The sequence below is a fragment of the Dermacentor andersoni genome, chromosome 1 (assembly GCF_023375885.2).
Source record: "Dermacentor andersoni chromosome 1, qqDerAnde1_hic_scaffold, whole genome shotgun sequence".
NCBI classification, from domain to species: domain Eukaryota; kingdom Metazoa; phylum Arthropoda; class Arachnida; order Ixodida; family Ixodidae; genus Dermacentor; species Dermacentor andersoni.
The window spans coordinates 35,192,205-35,211,588 of NC_092814.1; the positions used below are offsets into that span (position 1 = coordinate 35,192,205).

General features: G+C 47.4%; 1 protein-coding gene across 2 annotated transcripts in view; it reads left to right on the forward strand.

The window, feature by feature from the left end:
• Positions 1-5,829: 5,829 nt before the first annotated feature.
• LOC126545777 (protein kinase C iota type-like) overlaps positions 5,830-19,384 on the forward strand; it is a 40,068-nt gene continuing 26,513 nt past the window's right edge. The window contains exons 1-6 of one of the 2 annotated variants that reach the window (XM_055061310.2): positions 5,830-5,977; positions 7,231-7,654; positions 7,739-7,816; positions 7,914-8,108; positions 8,285-8,382; positions 16,074-16,210. In XM_055061310.2, the coding sequence (XP_054917285.1) occupies positions 7,310-7,654; positions 7,739-7,816; positions 7,914-8,108; positions 8,285-8,382; positions 16,074-16,210 (853 nt within the window). In that variant the 5' untranslated portion in view covers positions 5,830-5,977; positions 7,231-7,309. The remainder of the gene's footprint in view (positions 5,978-7,230; positions 7,655-7,738; positions 7,817-7,913; positions 8,109-8,284; positions 8,383-16,073; positions 16,211-19,384) is intronic. The other variant, XM_050193769.3, reaches the window with a different exon arrangement.

Here is a 19,384-nt window from a genome sequence, read left to right on the forward strand (position 1 = left end):
CTCGCGATCTCGAGCAATGCCATAGCCGCAAAGCTACGGCTGTGGACACAGAAGTGTTCATTTGACGTATGACCGCTTCTATTGCGTCGCCTAGACGCTACGGAGCTATAATGCGGCTCTGAGGCTGCACGGCAAGCGTCAGTTGTCCGCTCGACAAACATGCATGGTTTTTATTTTTCAGAAATAGCAGCAACGTGCCGCACCACACCTTCAACTTAAATTGATCTAGTTTGTCCGCAACCACTGTCGTGACTAGTAGTAGCATTTCCTCGCCTTTTGACGTCGCCTTTTCGCTCTCCCGCCCTCCCCCGATGTATGGGAACTGCGAGCGAAGAGCGGCAAGGTTATCATTCACTTTGTGTCTGCGTGGGTTCTATCCATTCTCTGCGTACTCTCCCTGCTTCCTTTCTATCATTCGATCTACCAACTCCCCTCAGCACTGTTGCACGTTATTACAAAGCAAACCGCTGCAGTTTCTGCAATGCTTTTGCGGGGGGTCACGGATAATTACAGCCTTCGAGAGTAAATGTGACGACGCCCAGGGAGCTCCAGAGGGCACGGTGGCCATGCGACATGATGGAAAGGTCCAAACGAGTTTCTCGCGTCGCATTTCCTCTATGTCACGCTCCTGTCATGTATAGACCGTTTCATCGGGCGAGGAGGATAGGGCGCGCGGAGAGCCTTTCCCCCTCTCTGGCTTGGGCGATCCGGCGCGGCGCTGCTTGAAAGTATTGCTGTCGCGTGCTGCGGAACGATTTCGAGATGTTTCAGATCGTACTTTGTGAAATTTACGCCATGTTCGTTCATATAAGGTCGTCAGGGAAGCCTTTCTGTGTATCGGTAACTACTGTGGGCAGAAATATGTCTTGGGGGAGCAAAAACGTGACGCGCATAATCAGCCGTGGTGTACGCGCATTATCAGTCGCGGTGCGTGTATGTGTTGTTTACTATGTTGCTTATATCGATTTTAATTCAACAAAGAAAACTGGCGTCTCTGTATTACCAGCATTAAATGGTAAATCAGCTCACTGTCTGATCGATTGGCGTAGGGAGTAAAACATGAGAGCGCATGCTCGTGCACGACCAACCTAAGGCAACCACGAAACATCTGAGCGGCAGGCGCTATGAAATATTTGCGATACATTGGCATCGTTCTCACGCATTTCAAGTCTAGTATGCTTGAAATTACCATATGTCTACGCTAGCCTTGCTGCATGAGGCCAATGGCGCTGCTCAACACAGCGATCACTGCGGTTGGTGAGCCAGCACGATACATATATAAGCTGTGTCCTTCGGCATTGCCTTTTTGGCCTGTATACAGCCCTAATATATGAGAGAGTTCGCATAAAAAGAATGCGATGGCTATTTTTGAGCGCAAAATTTCCGTAATACGTGTGAGTGCGTCGTAGAGAACTGAACGAACACAACCGAAAAAAAAAAAATTCAGTTATCATCCTCTTTCTCTAAAAAGCAAGAGAAAACGCGCTAACGCCGCACAACGTTTATAAATATGTAACCGCTGATGCCGTATGCTTGGACCATGCGCTATATAGAACAAAAACATCTGTAATCCAGCACCTACTATACTGTTTAGGACGCTCGCGCAGTTCTTAAACGGTCGCTTTGCTGGACAAGCTTAATTCAGACTGTAAGGTATGCTGCTATTACTAGCCAAAACTATTTTATTCATGGGTGGAAACCTCAATCATCCAACGAAGTATTCACGCAATGTAACCTGCAGCGAACAGTTTGAACGCTTGTGAAAGTATAACAGCACAGCTCCTATCGTAGCAGAACGGCACCCACGCTGTTACGATCGTCGCGTATGTTTCATGGCTCCTAAACCGCAGCTTAGAAATAGAGGATAATACTCCAATAAGGTCACATTAGTGATTGGAACATTCAGAAATACACAATTGATCTCCGAGGTTGATTGTAGGCTCAAATATGCGCGCACACATCGCGCTGCGTGTTCCGTCCACCTCAGCGTCAGCAGAAACTCCGGCCATGACGCTTTAAACCACTTCAGCACGTCTCACAGAACCGTTTACCACGTAGAAAACGCGCGTCATACTAAACAGACCGCACGACCGCGAAAACAAACGCCAGAACCTACCGCCGAGCGTATACCTGCCATGCAAAAGACCGCTTTCACCCAAGCCAGTATGGCGCTGCTCATAGGCGGCGCCACTGCGTTCACAATATGGCGGCGCCTACGAAAAAACGGTCTATATGCAGGCTCTGAATCACCTGCCGATGCGGCATGCAAGACAGCGACAGCAGCAGCAGGCGTAGTGTAAAAGTCGAAGGAAGAGGCAAAAAAAAAAAGCTTCGCTTTAAAATTGCACCAATCGCATGGCAGCGCCGCCAGATGAAGAAAACGGGTGGCAGAGTCGCCGCGACAAGAGAAGGCAGCTGTGAAATGAAGCAATGAGTCAAGAAGAAGCGTGCCCTCTTCAATCACGAACTAATTACTTTTTGCTGATTTTATATATATTTATTGTACGTGTTTTCTGTGGAACGGTAGGTTTTTCAAAGCGTCTCGCCAATTTCTTGCCCAGCAACAACAAGGGGCAGCGTATAACTCCAGAGAACAGCCTGGATAATTCCTGAAGCCTTTGGCTACAGAGAAGACGTTAAAAAACTCTAAACCCTAATGTGGTTAACTTTGAGTGGCCGTTCAGCAACTGAGCGAAGGGAGAGTTGAAAAAGAATGTCGCAGTTTTTCCCGAAAGGCGAAGCATCGATTGCGATAGCAGAATAGTAGAAATCCATACGAAGTAACGATAGTAGTCTTATCAGCTGTATAAACTTGTAAGCATTCGTTTACCAACTAAATTAACAATCATGGTGTGACGCACGCACAGACAAAGATGAACGCATCTCACTCGATGAGATGTCCATATAATTGCTATGCCAATAAAGTCCGATGGTCAGTAAAATACCCAGATATTTGTGACTGGCGACATAGGGTGTCGAGATGCCTACCACGTTTGGGGCATAGCTCAAGGGGTAACGTTTTGTAAATGCCGTTGCAACACACTTTCCTGGCAGCATTGTAGGCTTTATCTCTCTCTCTCTCTCTCCCCTTCACCCCTTCGCTTCCTCCACGATTAGCAGAAACCTTTCATTAAGGGTGATGGCTAACTGAAGCCTTGCATCCGATGCGTTAAAGCTGCATCTTGGGCATCAGGTGCCGATATTATCCGCCTTGAGAGCTAGAGAGAGGAGACATCAACTTTATTTTACAAACGGCTTTTTGTCCGACTCGTCGTCGCTGGAAACAAGTTTTCACGTGGTGCGTCGTGGTTGGGAAATTTCCTGGATATGCTGAATGAGCTTCAAGAGCACGTGCGGAATTATTCTGGTGGAGTTGGCCAACCATCGCACGCCAGGTGGAATGAATGGCAGCGAGCGTCCCGGTAGTTGAATGTATGAGTAGGCACCGGACTGTCGTTTGCATGTCTCGCAGTTTGGATCTACGCTGTTTTCTGGACGAGCATAATGTAATGATTTCATTCATTCTTTTTAGTTTCCTCGCATCGTCAGTGGTTCTCAAGCATCGCTAGCCTACATTATGTTGCAAATGGGTCGCAAGCCCCAAGGGTAGCGTTGGCCTGGCGGCCTGGGGCACAGCTGGAAGCATCCGAAGGTCCTGGCAAAGGATGAGTCGACTGCTAACAGGACAACTTGTTTATTATAGCATCGCAAAAGAGCGGCCGGTCAGGTCGACCGAAGTGGAGAAACGGGAGACCACGTTACTCGACTGAATAAATCAAAGCTTCTCTCTTGGCGTCCGGGGCAGCTGCTTTTATACTCTCGGAGTCGAGGGCAAGAAGGAACGGCTCGGAAGAGGCGCACGTGACGGCGGCGCACGGACACGTTGTGACAAGAAGTGACGTATCCGCCGGGCCGGCGCCGGTCAGACCTCCTCGCTTCACAGTTGGGGAGCTCCTCTCCCGGCTGCCGCGCCTTGACAAGCGTGGGCACCAACATGCACACACACACACGCACACACACGAAGACACGTGGCATTGAAACATGCCTGGACGCGCTTGGCAGGAGGCGCTGGGGCAGCGCTGAACTGGCCAAAATGTCCGCCGCTCTGAACGAAGCCCCGGCGTCCGCTGCATCCGCGCCGGCTATACCGCACGTCGGAGGCGAAACGTAACAATTATTATCAGTATTGGCTGGTTCTGAGTGGTGTATGTTAATAAGAAAGGAATAGAGCGCAGAAACAGGAATCTACACTATTCAGATCCTGTGCTCTGCGCGACCAGTCCTGGGGCAATAGGCACTGGGCATTACCTGCCCGGCATCCGTGTATCGTGAGCGAGTTCATTTGCCTGTGTCCCCTCACTCCAGGATGACGTGAAGCGTAAAGAAGAAAAAAATATGCACGGAATGTGGCGTGCATTTTTTCTGCCCAGTGAAGATCACTTCAATTATACGGCTCTGCAACACCTGATTCACCTGCTATAGTTGCGTAGGTCCCACCAGAAGGGGGCTACTGTTTCTGTGAAGATGAGCCACAGAACTTCTACGCCACAGAGCTGGCCACACTCAACTGCGGCTTTCACATACATCTTAAAATAGCCTAAAGCAAGCTCCAGACTCATCTTTGACGTGTGCATGCAGCCTTTTTAGTCCTGAAATAGCCAAGTGCTGATCACAAGGATTCACAAATCACAGAATTCACAAAGCTTTTCGTTCGTAAGTGCTCTTTACCATTGGTTGGCCACCTTAGCTAACTACTCGTATATGTCCGACACCGCGACTGTCTGGCAGATGCTTTTACAGAAAATTCTAGCGTAAGACTATTTTTGTTAATGTGCATTCATCTTATCAACAGCATCAACTGTTCACCTACAAAGGCGTATTGATGCCGCAGTCTTATGGCTTCCTTCTCACGGTAGCAAAGTGGGCAATGCGCTATACGATAGCACTGCTCGTTTAATCAACAGCAACTTTTCAGATCCACTCTCGATACCTTCATTTATAAATGATGTCTCAACTCTTGTGTATGTATTTGCATGGCGCTCACAAAATGCAATCTAACCAACTTGGACTTGTTCGTATACTAATGAGCCAAAGTTCGGTTTTCACTTACCTCAGCAGGCTGCATGGCTAATCCGCCTACTTCACCACGCGTACCACGTGGCCTTGACAGGCGTGATCATGATTTGTCCACACCGTATTCGTCTAAAGGTTCTAAACTAGAAGTACTTTATATTGATGTCTTTATGTCTGAGGAAAAAAAAAAACTGGTAAAAGCTCAGCGGTTAGAATTACCACTGTGCCCTGCGTGCAATGTACCTGAGGACACAGCCCATTTATCTGCTCTTGCACCCATTTTACATTGTACAGGATTGTTCTGATATCCCTACTGAACGTACGAGCTGCGAGACGTGCATAAATCATTGACAAGCACCGCCTGTGCGTCCCGTACCATGAAGGTGCTTATGACATTCCTTCGAGGTACTCATTTCAACCAAGTAGTCTGCGTGTCTGTGTCTTTTCGTATGTGATCGCATTCATCTGTAGTAATATGCTAAGGAACGCCGCCAAAAAGAAACCAAAGGCCTCACTTTATTGCTCACTTTCTGAGATATCACTTTCAGTGAAGGTGATAGGCTTTGTCAGGATTGTCTTCACTCCTATGAGGCGCCGCCCTCGGCATAGCGGCACACAAACGTGAGAGTGTCCCTGAAAGTGATCGGCCAAACAAACGGATCCAGGCTGTCTCGCGGGATGTACAATATCGACGACGACGACGAAGACGGGCAACGCAGGCGGCCGTGCCAGCCGGGGCCACCTGGTGCTCTTACGCCCCGCTGCACGTGCCCCGCGCACGAAGAGCGGGTGACCACCATCGGAGCAACTGCCACCTCGGGGCTCCGCAGCCAGCCCTGCAGCTGCCGTGAGGCCCCGGTCCCGCCGCCTGATCCTATGGCCTAAATCCGATCCCGACGCGAAGGTGAGCGCGTCCACGAAACCGTGGCCTCCGCTTGGGATGCGCGCCCGCGCTCGGGAATATTCACCGTGGTCGAGCGGTTCCCCGGGAAAGGAACGCCGGGGGCAGGCCCAGGGCTCGCATCCGCTTTCACGCTTACTGCGGGCTATTTCTTTCGCGCATGATCGTTTATCGTCCAGGTTTGCGCTTTTGCCGATGTGCCTAGCATTATCTGTTCGCATCATGCGAGGCGAAATTAACGGAAATCAGAAAATGCCAGGAATTACCGACGTAGTGTGATGTGGTGCGTTAGTTTTTTAGCTATTTCAGCCCTGCGGTTACGGTTATTACGGGGCGCGCATCACCCTGGTGGCGGGAGAGCTGTCATGCCGTTTCTTCTAATCGAATAACAGTGCGCAGAAAGCAAGGGGCTCACGTAGAAGAGACATACACAGCCCTGTGTATGTCTCTTCTACGTGAGTCCCTTGTTTTTGACGCGCTGTTACACGACGATCATGAATACCCAACTAGCCCGGACTTCTAGTGAAGTCCATTCCTGCGGTTTGTAGCCCTAGACAAGTCGTACTACTCGGTCAAAGACGCAATGCGATCAAAGGCGGAGGCGGCCAGTTGGACAGTCTGTGCGATTTATAGACATTTGTTGGCATTTTCGAGGAAGCTTATGTCGCCTAAAGTACTGCACCCGCTGCTTTAGCTTAGTGGCTATGGCGTTGCCCTGATTAGCTAGAGGACGCGGGTTGAAGCTCGGCCACGGCGGCCGCATTTCGATGCGGCCGCGCGGGTGCAACGGATGACGAAATAAACAGAAAAATAATATTGCGGTCAATTCTATAAATTATTTATTGTAGTGATGTTCTTTTCCGTACACGATTGCATGCTTACGCCAACGACAGCGGTACTCGCCTAGCTCGCCGTAGGCAAGTTCCATGCGGGTTTTGCGGGAGAACATGCGTAAAATACTTTGTAAGACTGAGACTACAAGAACGCGCTGGATTAATTTTGAGCGCCAACATGTACGCAACGCTATTACGATAATATATTGACGCTATTTTCAACATACCAAGTACAATCACACAAAAAGTTTCATAAAGCGTGCAAAAGAGAGAGGAAAAATTCGGAAACGTTGTGGAGACAAGTTCGTGCTAAGAAGTCTTTGCATCCAATCAGACGTCAGCGTACAAGTTTCGCAGGGAGCAACTACAAAAGATCTGCTGTCACAATATACCATGCAATGGTTGCGACATGGCGCACTGCAGGCAAAATTTGACGACGCATCCTGTTCGGACAGCTGGGCTGCAGCAGCAGCAGCAGCGGCGGGGGGGTGCTGGTCACCTTATGGCCTCTCGCAACGCGGCCTTCAAGGAACTGGTGCAGGGTCGCAGGAAGTCCTCTGAAATGATGAGTCCTTTGCCGCCCGACGCCGGCCTTGCGGAGCCTGAGGAGCAGCAGCCCAGCTGCTCCAAAGCCGCCAAGAAGAAGAAGAAAAAGCGGCCGCAGGACGAGGATGATCACGAGCAGGGGGGCGCCGAGGTCGAGCCCAAGGCGACGCGAGCCAAGTCACGCTCGCACGACTCCAAGGCCGAGCTCAAGAAAAAGGACCTGGAGCAGCAGAAGCAGGGGTTGGACGGGGCAGACAAGAAGGCCGAGTCGTTCATCGACCAGGCAGGGACCAGCGCAGCGGTACGTTGAACACTTTGTTCAATCCGCGGCCACAACCTGGCATCGTCTGTAGTTCGCTGAGCTGCAACGCTCTCGCTTTTACAGTTTTCCCGGGTTCAAACAGATGAGGATTATGCAATGAGCAAGACCCCGACGGGTCTGTCCACTTCGTCTTTAGATTCTGTAAGTAATCGGGAACTACAGACGATCCAGCGGGTGGTGTTACGACCCTAGCGCATTTGGTGGTTGGCTACCACAAACGTCCATCTCTCACGCCCAGAGCGCGTCCAAGAAAGTGGTTACCGACATTTGGATCAACCCCAAGGAGACGGTCAGCTGGAACCTCGATTCGCTTGTCACGCTCAACGTTCTCGGTAGGGGCAGCTTCGGCATCGTCTACTTGGTGCGCCACCGCGTCAACAGGCAGCTGGCAGCACTCAAGTACATCCGAAAGAAGAACCAGAACCCAGAAAAGGTGAACCGTTTGTTGTCTCTCAATGATGGAGGCGCCGAGTATATCGGCGCTCCCTTTGCATCACAAGCGTAGCAACCGTGAAAGAAAACTGTGTTCGGGAGTGGCGCTTTATAATGTTGCTCAGCGTGGGCCAACTGTTGGGCGTTAGGCGTAATTGGATCTCGTTTCTGTCACAGGAGCGAAAACGCGTCGAAGTGGAAAAGTCAGTCTGGGAGGCTGTCACGGACCATCCATACGTGGTCACATTTCGAGCTTACTTCGAAACGGCCAAAGGGTAAGATTAAATGAGTGTACAGTCTTTGTCAAAGGTTTCGAAGCCACACCGCGGTTGGCGGAAACTCGCAGGGCCACTTTATGAGGACCCTTCTTAGCTCCCTAAAGGTAATGCATGCGAGAAGTAGCTTCTCTTTCTCTCAAAGTTCTGCAGCGATTCCAGTATACGGCCTGACGACAGGTCCGCTGAAAGTAAGCGCCAGACCGATCGCGTGGTCCACTATGAACATTATGACCTACAAGTGGTTCACAAGCGCAGTTACAGAGAATAATGCTACGAACATGGCTACGCATTGGCCACTATTGCTTTGTTATTTTTGGAATTGCCTTGTAAAGTCCAGGGCATGACTAGTGACTAAGGCAAACAAAAACTCCGGCCACACTCGAGAAAACTGTTTAAAGGGAGACTAAGGAGAAAAATAAGCTACACTGTATTAGTAAAATACGCTTGTACAATACTAGAACAGATGCTCCTATCGAAAGAAGAGGCTTGGTAAGCCGGAAAGAAAGCATGAACGAAAGACGGATTGCGCGGCTACCTTGAAGTGTGCTTAATTTTTCATCACTCAAGATGGACTACGTTGTATTCTAAAGGAGGCAAATAGAGAACTTGGCAAGCTTTAAGAATTTTTACTGAGCCATAACAGAACCAACACGAAAAGATGCATTGACATTCGTCACGTCACACTGACGTACGGCGTTGGGGCGTTGGCACGTAATAAAAAGAAATGGGAGTTTGGCCTTCATTTTTCTTCTGATAACAGCCTTTACTGTGAAATTAATGAAAATTGGCTCTTTAAAGGATACCTAAGCAGTCTTGATTTATGTTTATTTTTAGTGTCCCTTAAAAGAAAAAGACGCTCCGGTTCTCTGAAAGGAGATTTGTTCACTTAGATTACTTTCCTTTTTTTTTCTTTTAAAGGCCGTTGTGACTTGGGATCGATGTTTGTTTATATTGTTGCAGGAAGAAAGCAGGCCCACGAGTGCAAAATAATGTATATTTACAACTGGTGTATATGGCGTTCAAGCAACGGCCAGTCTTCATCTTCCTCTAGTTCGTCAGCTTCTTCTTTCCCTTCACCGTAAAAATATGTTTTAAAGGAGCGACTGCCAAGTCCCATGACTTGCCAACTTGCTGCAAGTTATGTAGTAGGATGTCTATGACGGTTACATTTCCCTCACCAATTTCATGTGTCACATAGGTAAAGTTTTCGATAGGAGGGAGCCATGTCCTGCTTTTGCGGGCAGGGAATCATACAGTGCAAACTTATTTGATGTCCAAGAGATGCAATAGCAGTGCGATCTATTGACTGCCTTTTCTGGGTGCACTGATGGTGCGGCTACTGCTAGAAGAAATACATTTTGAAAAAATGAAATCAGGCTGATTCAGTTCATGTTACAGCACGAAAATGACGATCCGTAGCGTCAAAGTTCCGAAAATATCAGGCTTAATCCTCGTGTACAAAGTAGATACACTACAAACTCACACCGTAGGTCAGTTTTATATAATTGCAATTCTACAGCTGACAGACTGAGCATTGGGATATGCCCCTTCCCTCGTGCACGAAACGCTGCTATAGGTCAGAGAAGCTATACATATATTCGAAGCCAAAGAGTAAAATAATGCACGGAAAGGGCAACGGCAAAGATCCCTCCTCTGAGCTCATGGCATCACGCGACACTCCGTATGCGAGAGTTTCGGATTTATTTAGGCCACTCGAGGTCGTTTATCATGCGCTGTAACAAGAGTGGACCCTCGGCTGCTCGCGTTCCGGCTCGACCGCATAATGCCCGTTGCTGTTGGGGGGATACGTGGGTCCTGCGCCGACAGCGCTTGGACGGTGCCACGGAGCCCTCGGTCTGTAGCGTAACCAGTGAATCGAACCAAACAGGAACCACCAGTGTGGCATTAAATTCCGCTGAATTGCGCAATGATTGCGCAATGCGTAGTAGATCTCATATTACCAGCGCATCTTTCGTGATCGTGTGTGAAAGAACACGGTAGAGTCCAGGAATGATATTTTTAATATAGCTAGCATGAGAATGCGTCCGTCGACTATGCGGCTAAGAGGCGGGTGCGTAGATATGACGTGCAATTCACCCCTGAAAGGGAGACATCCTTCCCGACTTTCGCTGGCTGCACGCAAAATGAAGCCATGGTAGGCGAAGCCATACACGGCGACTCGTGGATGCCCCACTTCCCACCTCGCTTCAAGGAGAACGGGAACACTTTAAACGGAAACACAAAACCAACTGCTGCAGATACGTGAGTGTTGAGCCTACAACGTAACAGACGTAAGTAACCTTCATTTAGCGGGTCATCAGAGCACAAAACATTTAGGACCATACAAAATTGATTTTTTATTTGGTGAAAAGTATTTGTTTGCCTCTGTGAGTAGCTATTATCTAAAAGGAAAAATAGAACTGAAGAAATATGCAAATGTCCAAGTAAAATTTCAACGAACAGGTTCCGAGAATTAAATTAGGGCGTCAGGTGGTTGTGGTGCAAGTATTTCTCTGGATTCACCATGCGAAACGCTTGTAGCAGCTTGGTCTCACACGCCAATTGGCGCAACTTCTTGTTTTGGCGCACTGTGGGCGTCTTCACCAGCACTTTTCCAGTCGCCAACACAGCCTCTCGTCACTCGAGAGCCTGGATGGCGCTCTTTCGAGCCCGTTAAACAATTCTTCCAAATGTTTCTTGAACTACTGACTTTACTAGAAAGTGATAAGATTAATTTCACTTTAAAGGCGCTCCGAATGGCACTCCTGCATGCTGCAGTTTTCTGCGTTTCCGGGACTTCCTCTTTTGTCAATGTACGCGCGCGTATACGTGGGTGAGGAAATGTTTAACATCCTTGAAGGTCCGGCTTTCGTGCTTGACCACGCGGAATCTTATCTATTGCTTACCTTGAAAAATAAAGCCCTAATGGTAATGGTGACTTTTATCTCGAAATACTGAATAGATGGCCTCACCCGCCACAGTGGCTTAGCGGCTATGGTGTTGCAATGCTAAGTACGAGGTCGCTGAATGAAATCGTGGCCCCGGCGGCCGCATTTAGATGGAGGCGAAGTGCAAAAACGCCCGTCTCGCGTTCGTTGGAGAGTACGTACAAGATCCCCTGGTGGTCAAAATCAATCCGGAGTCTCCCGCACTACGGCGTGCCTCATAATGAAATCGTGGCTTTGGCACGTAAAACCGTGGAATTTATTCATTCATTCAATAGGTGGCGTCACGGCGCAACGGAAATGAATGTTTTGTGAATGGTGGAAACGCAGTGTGCGTTGTAAGAACAGAATCTTAAGGTCCCTTAAAATCGGTTTGGAGGAAACCTTGCGGCGGTTCAAGAATATTCCAAGAAAATATGAGGAAATGTTCATATCCCATAAATTTTCCGCATACGCTTTAGCATGTGGCAAACACCAGTTGTTCTATTCAAGTATATGTAAAACGTAGAAATGCTTTCGTGAGAATACTGGCGGGTCTATTTGAAGGAAATTGGTTGCACTTGAGAAACGTATATATAATTCTAGTGACTCTAAGTAAGCGGAATTTTGATTTAGGGCATAAACATTCTAAAAAATTTCCAGAAGTTGAAGTGTTAAAAAAAATGAAGTATGAAGTTCACAAATCGTTATTCTGCACCGAAAACAGATATCGCAGTTCTTTAACTTGTATCCGTTATAATAATCTCAAGTGGAAATGGTTAGGGTGAGCTAATATTCGAAGTTTGTAATACGAATTGATTACTACAGACGAACTACTAGTTCGTATTCGAAACGGAACTATTCGGTATTTTCGAATATTCGAAGCTGACCAAATATTCTGGAACAACCCAATGTTAAACTACGATTACTTTTCTTAGTCTGCTAAACAAAGTGTCGTTAATTATCTGGAGCCAGACAACGACAAACGTTTTCGAAGCAAAGCCTGAAATAAAAATGGATAATGCAAGCTTTATTTTCAATTTCGCGGCGGAAGCCTATATGACAACCTGCGATTTTTGCTTGTAGTCTGTAATTTAGTTTTCTTTTGGCAGACTTGTCATGTAATAGTTTTATGTTACGTAACAACCTGAGATGCCTTCATCGCAAGGGGCCCTTTTTCGTGTGTCTACGGCACAGGAGCCCTTCAGCAGCTTTTTCTTTTTTCTTTTTACGCCGTTTCGGTACTATTTATCTGGCATTCTTCAAAAGCCAGCGATACAGGAGCCATTATTGAAAACGTTGTTTGCAGCTAGGCTATAAAGTTGTTTCGATATTAGTGCAGTTTCTTTAAAGGAGTACTGATGCAAAAAATTTCGATCTGTTTTTTTATGCTTTAATCAGTAGCTAATGACCCAGTAATCACGGTACTCATTTACTTCAGAGGGTGACAGGTAATTATTTGGAGTCTTGTTTTTAGCGACCAGTCCAAATTTCGGTTTCAGAGAGCAACGAGACGGGCCGGAGAAGGAATGTAAACACAGCTGGGCACGTGATCGCAAAAACCTGTGACGTATGCTCTGACGCGCACGCCAGCGCGAGCTCCGTGTTGCTAGTTCGTCTGCTACGCCTCCGCGTGCTTTGCGGCATCCTTGCCACCATTGTCGCCGTCGTTTTCGTCGTCCAGCGGCGACGATTTCCTGCAGGCGAGGTCGCCGCCGTATTAGACGCGGTCAATCACTTTCGATTCGACATACTAGAAAGCAGCGATTCGGATATTGCGGCCGGCGACAGCGAGGACGAACCTCAAGACCCTCCCATCGGCCACGTTCAATGGTCAGTGCAGCGCAGTCAAGCTGATAGCTCGGGAAATCTGCGGACACGAAAAAAACTACCGCTTAATTCTGCAGTTGTAGCGACACGGAGAGCTTCCCACTACAAGCAACAACTGAAAAGAAGAGCACATGCAAGCAGCATGGCAGCCAACGAAAATTCCTGACGTAGCGTTTTTTCGGTTGTTTACGATCCTTCCTTGATATCGATGTTAGGAGGTGCTCCGTTTTGCGGTTGGCTGCGCGCACGTACTTTTGCGCGCACGTACTTTAAGATTTATTTAGAGTATGTTCTAGGCTATATTCGCCGTTTATATTTTGCAGACGATGCGTGTGTGCCCACATAAATCGATTCCACGCGTTATCTCCACTTCAAAATTTGGTGTCAGTTCTCCTTTAACGACAATCAGTGATCTTGTGCTCCAAACTAATTATTTGTCCCTGATGGTCATCTGTCCTTGCACTAGTTGCTACAGGCGGGGTACTTAACTATATAGGAAAATAAATATTCCTGTTCTAAATATATGCGACTTCGATTGACTATTCGTTATTCGATGCTTACTATTCTTATTCTATTCGTATTCGAAAACTCACCTTTAGTAAATATGAATTTACAGCTTACTTGAAAATGCTACATTGTTCACATGAATTTTTGCAAAATCCTTACATATTAGTGGTATATTTCAGAGCGGTGTATAACAAATCAATTTTGTCCACTTTAGATGTGTTATTATTGGGTGCACTTCCCAGAAGTGTGATATCGTCTTTCATTGCTGAGTTAAACTTAATAGTTGAGTTATGTGAAATTTTGCAATATTCAACAATTTTGGTAAACATAATTGACACTAAAAAAAGACAATGTGTTAATTTGTGCAACATTAAGAATTGTGGCCACTTTCACGCAGAAAGTGAACAGTGGCGCACAGCTCAGCAGACACGCACGTAAGACTGCAGCTTAAACTGGCTGCGTCATGTTTAACGGCTGAGTGGTCACGTGACTAAAGAAAACTGAGCATGCGTGGAGGCGTGAATGCAATAAATGCACGGTGGTTACGAAGTGGTAGTAATTGCTCTGTAAAGCGACGTGACGCCTCACCATCGAGCGAGTATATATAACACGAGCTACCTTATCAAGCAGCGGGCGAAATGCGAAAACACCCGTGTACTTAGATTTAGGTGCACGTTAAAGAACCCCAGGTGGTCAAAATTTCCGGAGTCCCCCACTACGGCGTGCCTCATAATCAGAAAGTGGTTTTGGCACGTAAAACCCCATATATTATTTATTATCAAGCAGCAATCTCGCTGGCTTCTCCTTTCATCAAGTTTCCTTAAATTTATCCACAATTTCAAAGAAGGGTCGCAAAGACTCATTTGAGAATTCACCTGAATAATCTATGACTATGAAATTTGTTTCCTGTGCTTATTGACCTGTTCCCTTTATAAAGCTTTAAGTAACGCTGTAAAAGTGCCGTCACACTGTATAGTGTTTACGGGCCCGTTCTCTAGAAAAATGAATTAAGGCGATACCCCCATGCCGAATTCCTCTTGACAATGGGTAGACGTTTAGTTCTCGAGCACGGCGTGATAAAGAAAAGGAACGCGCAATTGAAGCGCGTGCTCTTCTGACTCTCATTGCAGTCATTGGCAGAAGTGTACCGGCGCGAAGCACAGTGCCCTTTCGCGTATACGGCACGTTTCAATGTTCCGTCTGTCCTCCATTGCTGCTTCAGCATGCCGCTTGCTTTGTAAGCGGTGTTATCGTATAGCATTCCCTCTAGTCTTGTCTCTCGATTTCCCAATACCTTAAAGGGCCCCTCACCAGGCCCCATAGCAAATTTTGGCTATACGCTGGAAGTTGTTACCTGTCCTCTAGGGAGCGTTCTGCCGCAAATTTTTTTTTTTTTCAAATCGGCTCATTAATAGCCGAGATAGAAATATTTCAGTGCCACGAACCCATGATTTCAGCAGGCGGGCTCCACTGCCAAGCGAGACGCTCTCTCCACTCGCCCCGTCTAGCCTTCGCAAGGGAAATTCCTTCCCTGCGTTCTCCCTTACCATACCTCGAGGATCGCGTGACGCATACGTCACAGGCCCCGCCTTCATGTTTTTTCCCTCCTCGCTTTCTTTTTTTCCAGCGCTACGCATTCCCGCTGACGGCGTAGCGCGCGAGCTGTTGTCTCGTTCGCGCAGTGCCCAATTTTGTGCGCTGTGCACAAGGAAACATGACTAGTGGTATAATTCAGTGCTACACGAATACTGAGGCAGAACAAGCGGATCGCCGAGCATGATCACGCGCGGTAGAAAATGGCATAGTTTCGGTACGTACGCACGCACGTGGCCGCACGAGCGTGGGAACAAGCAGACGAAGCGGAAGCGGCGCGAAGTAAAAAAAAAAAAAAAAACACGCAGACATTCCGTTTGTGTGTTTCATTATTTAGCTAAACTTCAATTCGTCAATTCAAGCAACAGCTCGCAGAGATAACAGATGTCTTGAATAATTCTCGAAGTCACGTTCATCACAAGCGACGTAACAGCGGACACGACTACGTAGGCGCAGGGGCACGACTACGTCACCGTCCGGCTTGGAGCGCGCAGCGGCCGCGAGGAGAAGGAAAAAGGGCGTTCGGTTTGAAATTTCAGGTCTTTCCACGGCGCGTAGCGATGTAATACTTTGCAGACACGATCGTTATCGCTCAATGTATGCTCTGCGCTTGTCAGCTCAATATGGTCATACCTGGTGAGGGGCGCTTTAACAGTGTATAAACCGCAGAAATTACTGCGCTTGCAAGTATTTCGTATTAGTGCTTTCTTCGCTGCCTATGCAACTTAGCCTAAACGCAAGAGGAACGAGCACATTTTGATGATTGGCCGTAGCGCTGTTTGAGAGGCACTCCCTCCTGGTGCACGCGGCTTCATTACGAGGTGACTGTCGCAGGTGGTGCTTCGTGATGGAGTACCTGCCCGAGGGCTCCATCCGCGACCTTGTGCGCAAGAAGGGCCCCTTCAAGGAGGAGACGGCCCGCCTGCTGTCGGCACAGGTCGCCCTGGCTATCCAGCACGTACACGAGAAAGGCAAGCACCTTACAATGCTCGTTATGGCCGCGTTAGCAGGCACACTGAAAGTGAAGTGCTGTCATAGATCCCTTCAGGTGCACGAAATAGCACAATTTCACATTTCCGGATCGTTCGTGAAAAGGAAAAAGCACTTATGAAAATTTTTATATTTAGAACGTGTCGCGCATACCTTGAAGTACTTCTGATTGGACCTGAGGTGCAAGTTTGAGCAATATGCGCAAAGTGTTAAACGAGTTGGAAGGTAGGCGGCTGGGGGTTTGTTCTCGGCAGTTAATAGGTCGTCACGTAGTGGATTAAGATTGTTGTAATGCGAACCTTTCTTGGCGAACCCTTCCCTACTTTGCTGACTGTGGCTGCTTCTGCGGTCTTGACATTCTTGCAGTAGCTGGCACATAGAAAACAAACCATTTCTTTTGCCTGGTGGTCCGATCGAACATCGGTCACCCAACACAAGAACCCAAATCTCGAACCATTAAGTCCCAATCGCACGCCTTATCTAGCGCCAACGCCAAGTATAGGTGTTTCAGACGACTGGCGCCTGCGTCACATCGCATAGCACGTGCAAGGAAAAGCGCATGGGCGCGCGACAGTTACCGTTTAACCACAGACTATGGAAGGAAAGGACGAATACTTTAAAACTGATGGTAGCGCTAAAAAGGACGGACACACGATGAAAAGACGACACGACGACGAGGAAACGCTGCGTTTTCTCGTCGTCGTGTCGTCTTTTCATCGTGTGTCCGTCCTTTTTAGCGCTACCATCAGTTTTAAAGAATGCATCACCAACTAGCCCAGCACCACGTTTTATTAAAGGACGAATAATCAGGAAGGAAGGGAAAATGTAAGAGAGAGCATTACGTCACGCAGCCAGCTTTGGCAAGCGAACGCTCTGTGAAGCCACAGTGGTTGCCCAACATGTCACCTCTTGCGTCGAGATCACGGAGCAAGAATCGAGATTTGCTGAGGCGTTTGGTTCCCAGTAGATAAGCCAGCAGTTTTTATTCGGTGCTGCGCCTGTTCAGCTGTCCTTCCATAATTCTGCCCGCAGAGCGGGAACACTAAAACCAACCGTGCTCTTTGATGTACGATCACGTGTTGGGTCACCAGGTTGGCTTCAATCGCATTGCGGTATGCTCCCTCCTATAGTTTTCCTTCCTCCATGCGAATAATAGTCAACCTTACCCCTGCCTTCCGCGTCGTACTTCGCTCCGCATATACCTCTCCTCACCATTCTGCCCTCTGGAGACATCAAACGTCACCTTCGTCCTCGTGCCTCAGTAGCCACGTTGACATGAATGCGACAGTAGTGTGTCGGATTTCCTAGCGCATCACCGTAATACTGTGTGACAGCGTTTACATGCGGATAATTCCCCTTCGTCCAAAACCAGCCGGAGCCTGTTGCCGCCGCTGGTGAGTGGAGGAGAGCACAATTCTCAATTTTCCTCTCTCCTTCGATGCGATACGCCAGCGATTACATGAGCCACGTGAGTCGACTTACCCGTCTCGGATCTACCCTATGCCGCATTAATACGATGCGCATTCCTCGCGCATTACCGTCGTATACGTGGATGCGATGCTCCAGAAATGTGATGCGATGCGACACTTGCCGCATTCATGTAAGTGCGGCTACTTCGTCGACGTCTCACAATGTGTATTCACGTGAAGTTTTCTTTGCATTTCGACACAGCTTGTGAATGGTTTGCAAGACAGCGAGAAATGCATACAAGAAACAAAGCGTACAAGGAGTTAAAGTAAGAAATGCGTGTTTATGTTGTAACGGAATTTTTCTTTGTTAGAGCTACCAGGTTATCGAGAAGGTCGTTCCACAAGCGGATGACACGTGGGAGGGCAGATGAATTAAAAACGCCTGTTTTACCATAGTTGCGCAAAGAAAAATGATGTAATCTTCGTGGCGTGAATGAAGAGGCAGTCAATGTTATCGGTGCGTGCCTTGTTCAGAGAACGTACTTGTGAAACAGCGATAAGAGTGCTACATCACGACGAGTATTCAAAGAAAGAATTGATAAATTGTGTTTAATTTTCTTTATGCTTGTGTTGTAGTTGTAACATTGTGAGATGAATCGACGATTCTATTCTGAACTAATTCTAGCACAGCGGTTAAATAAATGTAATGAGAGGACCATACTAAAGAAGGTAATTCAAGTTTAGGGCGAATAAATGTTAGATAGGTTGATGTGCGTACATTAGACAACATCTTAGCAGGTTCCGGCTTAAATAGCCCAACGACCGGGAGGCGTTGCCGCAAATGTTGATATGTGCAGTCCAGGAACGGTTTGAAGCCAGGGTTACGCCTGGATATTTGAAAAAAGTAACTTCAGACACAGAAATGTTATTAATATAGTATGAAAAGTTTGAATTGAAATCTTTGCGAGTGAAAGATGTTACATTTATTCGGATTAAGCGACATTAACCATGTGTTGTCAATTGCTAGTAAGGTCAAGTTCATTTTGAATTTTCGCGTGGTCATTTGTACTAGTAGTGGCCTGGTAAATTATATAATCGTCTCTAAAAATCCGCACATGAGAAGACAGGTTATTCGGTAAGTCGTTATTATATATCAGAAAGAGCAGTGAACCGAGGACATCACCCTGCGTCACAGGAGAGGAAACGTAAGAGAGAGGGGAAAAGTTATTAGCAATGGTGAACTGCTGCCGATTGGTAAGAAAGCTCAGGATCCAAGATAGCGTTAGTGAATCTAAGCAAAAAGAAGATATCTGACGTTCCTTGTTCTCTCATGGAGTCCACATTCTGTAATCTTGACAAAACTTATTAAAGAATCGAAAATATTTAATCCGTTCTGCAGTTTTACGCTTATCGTGTTTCTGAAGATGCAAGAAACGTTGGGAAACAAATTTCAATGGACATAATTTGTGCTTGAAAAGGATATTAGCTCCCATCCTCATATTAGCATCTGGGGTTCACGAGATTTCGCTCTGCGGGCCACCTCTCTAAAGCATTGTAGCGTCGTGGAGCTTGAAGTTGGCGCCAACCATAACACGTTCCACTGAGCTGCCCACATTTTAGTGCGCTGAGCAGCCAATGCCTGTCGTTTTTTACAGCTGCAGGCTGTTTACATGCGCCGTTCATTCTTTATTGCCTTCTCATGGCCGCAAGGTCTTGGCGAATAATGGTCCCATTTATTTATTTTGT